The sequence below is a fragment of the Cucurbita maxima genome, unplaced genomic scaffold, assembly GCF_002738345.1.
Source record: "Cucurbita maxima cultivar Rimu unplaced genomic scaffold, Cmax_1.0 Cma_Scf00012, whole genome shotgun sequence".
Classification (NCBI taxonomy): domain Eukaryota; kingdom Viridiplantae; phylum Streptophyta; class Magnoliopsida; order Cucurbitales; family Cucurbitaceae; genus Cucurbita; species Cucurbita maxima.
In genome coordinates, this window is record NW_019272028.1 from 3,958,597 (window position 1) to 3,969,489 (window position 10,893).

Genomic DNA, 10,893 nt, shown 5'->3' on the forward strand with positions numbered 1-10,893 from the left:
AAAAAAAAAAAAAAAAAAAAAAAAAAAAAAAAAAAAAAAAAAAAAAAACACCATGATCTAACAAACCACACACCGTTCTTCACAGATCTAACGGCCAAAAAACCAAACACGAACTCCCTCGTAACATATGAAAGTAAAAAATCCCCATTCCCGATGATATTTAGCAATTACAAAAGCAATCCAACAGTATTAATAACGAAAAACACGATCAAACATGAACATATCTCATTCAAATGAGCTTGAAATCGGGACATAGTGGTCTCACCGTCCATCTCAACGATGGGGTTGGCGACCTTGATCTTCTGAAAAGCCATGATTATTGACCACCCTCACTTCAAACGAAGTAATCACAGAGAAGATCGAATAAGGAGAGCGCAAAGAGAGGGAAAAATCGAAGCAAGAAAAAAAATGGAGAGATACAGTAGGTGGATGAAAGCCGCCGCCGCACCAGGCGCCTTTTTTATACTTGCGAAAGAGAACTTTTTTTCTGAAACTCTTCTTTTTTCTTTCTTGTATTGCCCTTTAGTCCGCCCTCTATTTACTCATTTGCCATTGAAAAGGTTGTGCAAAGTCAAAGTCAAACCCATTTGATTTTGGAGTTGGGATCCTTGTAGCATGTTTGGTTTTTACTCCGTGCTACCTAGAAAAAATGTCATGAGTTTACTACTTCTCTCTTATATACACATTTCAAAACGTGAAGTTGTTAGCGATACGTAATGGGTCAAAGCGAACAATATTTGGTGGGTTTGAGCTGTTATAGATAGTATCAGAGTCAGACACCGGACAGCCAACAAAGACGTTAGGCCCTCAAGGGCGGTAGATTGTGAGATCACACATCGGTTAAAGAGAAAAACGAAACATTTCTTATAAAAATGTGAAAATCTCTCCTTAGTAGACGCGTTTTAAAAATCGTGAGACTGACGGTAATATGTAACAAACTAAAGTTGACAATATCTGCTAGCGGTTATCTTGGGTGGTTACAAAGTTCTGTTCTTACTCAATGTTTCCTATAAAAAAAATCTCGAAGTTCAGCCGACATTAAACGCTTCAAACCAAGTCTAATTAAGCCATTAAAAAGGAAATCGATATTGTTGATATAGGTAATTACTATCAATTATTTTTATGTTTTTCTTAACCGTAATTTCATACCTCAAAATTACTCCCATCCATATATGGTATCCGTTCATTCACGTACATTAATTTTCTATTTTATCCCAACCACTAAATTCTATCTCTTAATTTTTCAAATAAATTAATTAGAAAAATCCAACGTTTTTCTTTTTAAAAAATTGTAATTTGCTATTTCTCTTCGTACTGTTAGAAAGCATTATTTTTTAATTAAAATTTTTAAAATATGTAATTGTAATCTCTTGACCATAGTTTCTACCAATTTCATGAATTTTATAATAATATAGTTTTTTATTTATCATAAATTAAAAAAATGAGACTTTTAAAATTTTGAAAACTTATTAAATATAAAATTTGCATTTAATTTAGGTTTAAATTTTAAAAACTCATCCAATACTTTTTAAAATTAAAAGATCTATTAAAAACTATAATTTTCTTTCCGAGACTCTACTATGATATAATAGTTCAAGTCCATTATTAGCAGATATTGTTTGATTTTTGTTCGCTTTAGTTTGTTACTTATCGTTGTCAGTCTCACGATTTTAAAACGTATAAATCGCTAGCACATCACCTAGTGTCCGGCTCTGATACCATTTATAATAGTCAAAACCTACAGCTAGTAGATATTATCCGCTTTGGTCCATTACGCATTGCTGTCAACTTCACAAATTTTAAAATGTGTCTACTAGAAGAAGATTTTTACGCTCTTATAAAAAATGTTTCGTTCTCCTCTTCAATCAATGTGGGATCACATAATTGAATTACTCGTTAAACATAAATTCAATCCTTGATCCAACGATGTGATTGGATATATTCATAAATTATTGAAAATCCCATAACCTAATTAATAATTATGTTATAATATGGATAAAAGTGATTTCGATTATTAAATAATTTTTATAATTTAAAAAAACAATAAAATAATAAAAAAATAAATAGGTCCAAAATGACGACATGATCAACCATCGTGATTTTCATACTCTAAAGAGAAAGGTCTTCCCTTTCTAGTTTTTTTTCGTACTATTGAATGATACAACGTATCCTCCTCTTATAGGCTCGGTTCTCGAATAAAGTACATCGTTGAGTCTTCCTTGGAGCACGTGAATTTGATACTATAATGGAATAACGTAACTTCCAAAATGGTATGATATTATCTAGTTTGAGTATAAGCTCTAGTAGTTTTTTCCTTTTTAATTAGTCAATTTGGAAACTCTAAAATCCGCAATATTATTATCTAGAATCGAATGTTTACGAGAATAACGATAATATCAACTATTTTTTTCTCGTTTTTTTGCTATTATAAGAGCAAAAATGGCTCATCGCATTACGTAGGGGCAGAGAGAATCTCATCGTTGTCTCGATCGTGCCCGAAAAAGGCTCTTGAAAATGGAGTTTTGCCATCTCTTTAATCTCAAAACATAATTGCTACACTTAAATTCCGAAATTGACCCTATTAAAAATGGATATTACAAAAAAAAAAAAAAAAAAAAAATGGTAGGAAAGCAAATGGCAATTTTGGTTATTAGCCGCCAGAAGGGTAAAACGGTCATAAAAGTTGGTAAAAGTCAAAATCAGTGGCCAACTGTCAGAAAAATAAAATCTAAACTCAAAAGAGCTTTATTTGTTTATAAAATATTGGATGGAATGTGACAATGACATCTAAATCCACAATTTAATTTCATCACATAATTTTTTATTTTTGGAATATTTTTTTTATATAAAAAAATTGTTAATTATGGATAACCCAATATATTGGAAACTTTGTATTTATTTAATTCAAAAAAGACATGAATTTACTATTTTACTTTTTTTTTCAAAAATTAAAAGATATAATTTTTAATAATAATAATAATAAATATTTTTTTAAGAGGGAAATTGTTATATGAAATCAAATATATTTTAAAATATGGGTAGTGAGTTGTGGTGTGGAATTTAGTGAAAATGGGAAAATGGGTGATGTTTGTTGAAATTAAAGGATCAAATGGGTTTGTTGGGTTGGATCATGAGCTCCAACCAAACACTATTTTTTTTTTTTTTAATTTTAAAAATTCAACGTCTCTCAACAAATATATAGTTGAAAATTTATTTATTTGAAGAAAAGGTGACCAGAAAAAAGTGATATTTGTCGTGTGAATGCTCATTTGGATCCAATGTACAAAGTCTAGGGTAGTGGATAGCTGACTCCATGTCCTACTATAACATATTTTGAGGCAATTCAGATCTAGCATGTGTTGACATGATTTTGGTAGACGAATATTCGGTGGTATTATGAAGTATCAGTATGTCCAATTGACACCAAATTTGAAAAGCTTTTATATTTAATATCGACAAACTTCAAGAACTTCTTGTTCAAGTTCTTTTTAGAACCTTGACTTTTAATGCTTGAGCCCTACCCAGCCCTTCAACTAGCTTATCTCTTACACTCATGTCTAGCCTCTATCTTGTTTATGTCTCTTCTTAGTACATATTATATGGTCAATCGTATCATGACACTCGTCTATCTTGGCTCTCAAGTAGCCGGATGGGCACCATTTGAGAGTTATCACTTTACCTGTATGAGATTTACAACTTATTCTCTTCGTCTCCATAGATTGTGACACAATACACTCCAAAAATAACCGTTTAAAAATCTATTTTAATAAATTTTATTATAATATTTATCATTTATTTTAATATAAATTAATTATTAAAAAAATTATATGATTTAAATTGTAATTTATTTTACTTAATAAAAAAATTAGGAAATACAATTGTCAGATAAAAAACACAAAAAAGGTATATGGATTGGAATTTTAAATTTTTAGTTTAAAAGAATATGGGATATGATTCAATAAATACATATAATTGGAGGATTTATAGAAATAAAATTAAAAGTTTAAAGATAGTGGGCTGAGTTTTAAAAGTTATTGGGCCGGCCCAAATGACTAGTCATCGTCCAATCCGAACATATACTAATTTTGAAATTGAAAAATGTTTCTCATTTTACCTCCATTTTTTTACTAATTTTTTTTTAAAAAACTCAAAACAATTCCAAATTTTCTTAGGTTAAGTTGATACGAGTTATTTTACTAATTTATTTAAATTTATGTTTTTTATAAATATAAAAAAGGTTAGTTCGTAAAATATTTATTTATTTATTTTCAAACATTTATTAAAATTTATAACTCAATTTCAATATATATTCTAAAAAAATTTAAAATTTACAAAATAAATAAATAAATAAATATATATATATAATTATGAAATAACTATATCTTTAATTTAACCCAAATCTAATATTAAACCAACTTATTTCACAAAAATTTTATTTATTTAAATCTAATGTGCTATTCAAATTCGCATTAATTTTCATTTTAATACTCTTCCAATAAATTACATTTATTTTATTTATTTGATATGTTATTTGTGTTATTTATTAGAGTCATATACATATACAATATTTATGTAACATAAATTGGGGAGATTTTTCAATATTTGTTAATATATCATATTCAATAGTCTATATTTCTCTTTAAAACAGAATATATTATTTCTTTAAAAAAACTAATTACATTTATTATCTTAAGAGGTAAATTTAAAGGAATAAATGAAACACAAACAAATAAACGTTAGGGTTTAAAACATGAAATAAATAAATATAAAAATAACTATTTTTAAAAATAAAATTTTTAAAATTCAATATGTTTTTAATAATTTGAAAAACTTAAAAAAATGAAAAAAAAAAAACATGGCTATCAAACCACGAATTAACTTATGAGTTTTAATTTTTTACTTTTTTTTTTCTTAAACGAAATATTGAGAAAGATAAAAAAAAAAAAAAAATACCCACAAAAATTAAAAATTAAATAGTTATTAAATAAGTAATAATACGATACAAATAGTTATAAAAATAAATAGCTTATAAAATCCAGCACCTCATAATTAAATTAATTAAAAAAAAAAAAAAAAAAAAAAAACCGCCGCTCTAATATCCGCCTTTTGATCCGCGCAACGGTCGTTATTGGTATTTTTGTGGTGGAAATTTTATTTTCGTTTTTTATTTAAAAAATAATAAAGCTTGTCTGGAAGAATGTCACGTGGAAAAGTAGACAAGGGAATGTCACGTGGCCAAAAAGCGCAGTTTAGATAATTTCGAGACACTAAAATCCATCCGACATGTCTTTTTATTTTTTATTTTTTTTTAAAATTATTTTAAATTGCAAAATTAAATATTCGGTCGCCTCATCAATAACTCCGCCTTTCTGTCCGAATATTACAGGCCTTTGATTGAGATATTTAATATATATATATATATATCTTTATATTTTTTATTTTTTATATTATAAGAAACTGATGAAATTCTAATAAATATATAAAATAATTCGATTGTGGCGATTTTGATTGGTTGAATTTAATCTAGGTAATTCTTTGATATAATTGGAATAAAAAAAATATATGGACGAAAGGTCAATTTTTCATCTAAAATTAAAAAAAAAAATTATATATATAATATTATGACTAATTTTATATATAAATAATAATAATAAACCCTGCCACGTGTAATTTAGGTAAAGTTCGGACGTGAGCCACAAGTTTTTTTTATTTTTTTATTTTTTTTTATTTTAATTCCACCTTTCGCTTTAGTCTATATTTAATTTTTAAAATTTATTATTAAAAATCTTTTCGTCCCTACTCGAACCTCTCTATGGATAAACTACGTCTATAATAATTAATTATTGCTCGTTCTAAAAGACGTTATTCTTAACTAATTTGTGATTATGGCCTAATGAATTAAAAATATATTATTTAAATGTGTAGTTTATTTTTTAATATTTAGAAATAAAAAATAAAAAGCGGGTATATGGTAGCTCCTTTTTTTCTCTACATCGGAAGCCAGTGGCGTTGTTCCCGACTTACGTCATCATTTCTCTTCCTTCTTCTTCTTCTTCTTACATTTTTTTTCGACTCCTTCATTTCTCTTAATTTCATCTCCATTTTCTCTCTTCATCTTCTTCACGCCATCGCCTTCTCGTTCAAGAAGCTGAAGCTCCTCCTCCTTCCGTTCGAGTTTCGGTTCTGAATTTGCACGGAATCGACTGGTTTTTGTCGAAAATTGGAGTTCAATCTCGATTTCTTAAGTTTTTTCCAGTGTCTCTGTGTGTGTGTTTGTGTGTGTGTGTGTGTGTTTTTTTTTTTTTTTTTTTTTTTTTTTTTTTTTTTTTTTTTTTTTTTCTGTTTATTGTTTTCGGTTTTTTTAGTTTCTTTNTTGTGTTCATTTGTAGTGGGTTGTATGTTCTCTGTGTGGCCAGGAGTTGTTTGATGTTCAGAATGAAGTTTGTTGTTTGTAATTTTGTTCTTTTGATTTTCCTCGTGATCGAGTGATTAGTTGTTCTTTCTTTAGCTCTTGTACGGACGAAATCGTGCTTTGTTTTCCTGAAAGTCTACTGGCGCGAATCTGATTCTTTGTGATTTTTGAGGTTGAAGCCCTAGGAACTGTGATTCAGAGCCCGATCACTTAATTCTAGGGTTTTGAAGAATTTTATCTCGATAATGAGTTGAATTAGGACTGTTAACGCGCGTTGGAGTTGGACTAAGTCAGTTTAATGATATCAAGCTGTTGAATTCAAACCGTCGAAAATACGACTGTTTAGGGATTGGTTATTCGGATTGTTGAAAATTCGTGAGGATTTATTGGTTACTGTAAATTGAACGGCAATCAACTAAGTGGAAACGAAAAGAAAATGACACACAGGTGTTTGGCTCCGTAAAAGCAGAGGAAGATTTTACGGCTAGAATATCCATGGGTGCCGCAAACATGCAATCACAAGTATGAATATTCCATTCTTTTCCTCATCCTCTTCTCTCACCCTTCTTTTTGTAGCTTGAAAACGTTGAGATCGTGTTATTTATTGGTATGTGAACAAAGAATTAATAGGGAAAACGTGTTTTATTCTTCTTTTTTTCCTTATGCCCATGTGATGTATTAGATGATTTTTGGTCAGTAATGAAATTTGAACCAACAGAAATGTACAATCATGCCAAAATCGGCCTCCTAAAATTACTCTTCATAAGTTTTCCAAATATGTCTGCGAAATGTTAGGCATTGTTGGTTTGCTGATTGGTTCGATTTACTATGACAGATGCTATTCAGACATATTCCGACCGTGCACAATTTTTGCTAGTTTTCAGTGATTCTGTTTGCATCTTTTTCTCCTTTTAGTTTTTTCATTTACGAGTTCGTACTTGCCACGAAACTGGGTAGATATTTTCTTCATGGTTCAATTAGTATATACATGGCATCAGGGGAGAGTGAAGAAAACATAAAATTCTACTCACTCCTCACCATTTTTTCATTTCTTATCGTCTGTATTGCTTCTTATAATCCATTCCTTGAATTTGGAATTTGGAATCTGGAATCATGCTACATGATCATCATATGCACCTTTTCTTAGACTAGAGAATTTAATGTGGTATGAATCCATTCTGGCTTGAGCTCTAGTAGTTTATTTTCAATATCGGAGCTCTTTTACTTTGTTTAGGAAAAGAATCAATATCTTAACCAGAATCTTTTGTGTAAACCTTATGAACCTGTCTTCTGATTGTTCATTGCTGTAGAATGCTGGTGGAGGTCTCTGTTCTGACAACACTAGTTCATCTCTTTATGAATCAACTGCGACTGCTGATCAATTGAAGGACCCCTTTTCAAGCGGGAAAGAATATTGTCCCAAGGTTTTGCTTTCGCTGCCTATTTTCTCTGTTTCAAAATTTTGGTATGTTTCTTTTTTAAGCTTTTTTATTCACTTTTCTCTATGTTTCTCACTGGTTAGGCAAGGAAGCCCTACACAATCACAAAGCAAAGAGAAAGATGGAAAGAGGAAGAACATGAAAAGTTTATTGAAGCTCTGACACTGTATGGTCGTGATTGGCGACAAATAGAAGGTATAGTTGAATAGAAAGAGCATAATATGCTCATAAACAAACAGAGGATATAGCCATCTTTATTGCATTTTTTTTCTCATTCTCTTAATTGATTTTGCCTAACAGAGCATGTGGGCACGAAGACTGCAGTTCAGATTCGTAGCCATGCCCAGAAGTTCTTCTCCAAGGTCTAATGCTCTTATTCCAGTTCCCATTATCTACCATAATGTACATATTCCGGTTTATGAATGTAAGTAATTGTCAAGAATCACAAGGCGTGCAAACAATCCTTGAAGGATCAATGCTTGTCCTTTATGATCTTCCAACTTCTCATTGTTTTTATTGTTGCCTTAGGTCATGCATAATTCAAACGGGTGTACCGCAACTCTCGGAGGATGCATCGAGATTCCTCCTCCTCGTCCAAAACGAAAACCAGCGCATCCGTATCCCCGTAAAGAAGTACCTGGTTCGCATAAGTTGTCCTCCATTTCAGAACAGACAAGGTCTTTGTCCCCACAGCTTTCAGAAAAGGAATGTCAATCTCCAACGTCAACTGTCGTAGCAGCAGGTGGTTCGTATGCGCTAAATTGTGCCAATTCAAGAATTCATCATGAGAGAGCATCTCCAGATTCATCTATTCCATCCTCAGAACCAAACTCATCTTCATTGGACAATGAATCTCCAACAGTAAGCCCTGGGAAAGACAATTCAACCCCCCAGGAGAAAATTTCAAAGGTGCTGCCTCTTTTTGTTCCTTTTTGATAGCCATCTTTCTCATTGATTGATGCAACTAAAAGCTCTGTTATTTTGGATGACAGAACCTGGAGTTATTTCCGAAGGATGTGAATGAAAAAGATGTCTCTACAAAAGAAGTGTCAATCCAGAGTCTTAAGCTCTTTGGTAGAACTGTATTAATAACAAATCCCCACAAACAAACTCCAACGGTAGAGACCTGTGCGTTTGAGGCTGACGGTAAACAGGGCGAAAACCACAAGCAAATATCGCCATGGAACTCCTCCAAGGTTATGAGAAATACAGAGGGCACCTGGAATCATGGAGCTTTCTATTTCATACAACTCAATAGCAGTGACTCAAATCAAGACCCTGGTTCTACAGTCCCGGTATCGTGGTGGAGTTCTTATGGCAGCTACCCACTCTCATTTGTACAATGTTTCAAACAAGCAGATTCAGAGTTGAATCCAGAAGTTGATGATAAGGAAACTCACAAGGATCAATCATGCTGCGGGTCGAACACCGGATCAGTAAACAGCGAGGAAAATGGTGATAAATATGGAGAAAATGATATCCAATGCTACAAACTATTTCCCAATAGAGATGGAGATTCAGTTTCTAAAGATGAGTTGATTGGAAAAGCATTGTCTTCTGAGCTAATAATAAGCAGCCATGAAAAGAACACCAAAGGGTTTGTGCCTTACAAAAGATGCATGACAGAGAGAGCTACGAAGTCCCACTCAATCACAGATGCAGAGAGGGAGGAGAAAAGGATACGGCTTTGCTTATAGATTCAAATTGAATTTTGTACAGACATGGCATAATGGAGCGAAAGAGGCTTGGTGGTACAATCTCAGGTTCATAAACAAATGTACAAATCTGTAAACCACCACTTTCTCAGCATTGTCTTGTTAGGATGAATGTCCTTTACATAAATTGTCTTCCTTTGTTCATTACTAATTATGCCCCTTCTTGTTTACCTAAATAAAACGGTAAATTCTCACTTCCTTGGGTAAAAACCTCCAAGAGGTAATATGATTGGAAAATGCTGAGTAAGCTCTACTGGTTTGAAGAGTAGGATTGATCTGTAATGTCATATCATAGTAGAAGAACAAGGGAGAGTCGATAAATGGGAAGTGAGGGAGTTACTTGTTTGGTCTTGCTGCGTACCTACTTATAATGTAACAGCTCAAGCCCACCGCTAACAGATATTGTCTGCCAGTGGTGGATTTAGTCTGTTACAAATGGTATTAGAGTCGATGATTGTGACACTTTTACTCTTTATAATTGTTCTCATTACTCCATTTTTGTAACGTTCATACATCCATTTATTCACCATGGTACACGAAAAGTGTACGATATTACTAGTACCATTTAGAGTTCGTCGTCAGTCATTTTGTTTCCTCTGCCACCATAGTCAAATCTCCGACTCTTCTCTTGTTAATTGCTGCATAAAATGTGCCCACCACAACATCAAACAAATAATAACGGCGAAATCATGTCTAGGTCTGTTAGTCCAAAATTGCTTCAAAATGTATTATAAGTAGGACCAAGGAGTCATCAAATCTTCTCCCATCAAATATTGTAATTGTTTTTCCTACATGTTTTCAATGCAATTGACTTCAAATTGGTTTTCAATTATTTTACTCACTCACATTTTATAAAATATGTTCTCTCAAATTGTGGCTCAAGACTCGACCATATGTCTAAACTGTCCACGAAATAAGACTTTTACAGCTAACTTATTCGTTAGGTTTTCATCTCGTCATTTTCTATTTTGTTTTTGTTTTGCAAAATCACCCAAATCTCATTTATTTTTGGAATTAATTTAATGATTTCTATCATTAATTCACAAAAGAAAAGAAAAAGCAAGTCTTTAAAATCTTATATTCCCACCCCCCCTCGATTCCATAACCGACATGTCGGGATAATAACCATTTGGAGTCACAACCCCATAAAATATAAATATAAATATATATATATTCTATACGGAACCAACAAAACTATTCACTTCAATTAATTCTTTATATATATTTTTTTTACTTTATAATATTTTATAAATTAACGCCAATTTCTAAAATAGAAATTCCATTTTTATTTTCTTCCCCACTTTGCCCCTGCCCCCCCCCCCCCCCC

General features: G+C 31.6%; 2 protein-coding genes across 4 annotated transcripts in view; one reads left to right on the forward strand and one right to left on the reverse strand.

The window, feature by feature from the left end:
* Positions 1-446, reverse strand: part of LOC111487821 (cytosolic isocitrate dehydrogenase [NADP]-like) — a 6,594-nt gene extending 6,148 nt beyond the window's left edge. For both annotated transcript variants that reach the window (XM_023135369.1, XM_023135368.1), the window contains exon 1: positions 266-446. In XM_023135369.1, the coding sequence (XP_022991137.1) occupies positions 266-314 (49 nt within the window). In that variant the 5' untranslated portion in view covers positions 315-446. The remainder of the gene's footprint in view (positions 1-265) is intronic.
* A 5,877-nt stretch (positions 447-6,323) lies between these two features.
* LOC111487820 (protein REVEILLE 1-like) lies at positions 6,324-9,760 on the forward strand. Of its 2 annotated transcripts, XM_023135365.1 has the most exons (6): positions 6,324-6,934; positions 7,723-7,836; positions 7,935-8,046; positions 8,152-8,213; positions 8,380-8,760; positions 8,844-9,760. In XM_023135365.1, the coding sequence occupies exons 1-6, from the start codon at positions 6,908-6,910 to the stop codon at positions 9,546-9,548; spliced, it is 1,401 nt and encodes a 466-aa protein (XP_022991133.1). In that variant the 5' UTR covers positions 6,324-6,907; the 3' UTR covers positions 9,549-9,760. The 2 variants fall into 2 exon arrangements, with proteins under 2 accessions (XP_022991133.1, XP_022991135.1); XM_023135367.1 differs by lacking the exons at positions 6,324-6,934; positions 7,723-7,836 and having other exon boundaries at positions 7,981-8,046; positions 8,152-8,275.
* Positions 9,761-10,893: the final 1,133 nt, after the last annotated feature.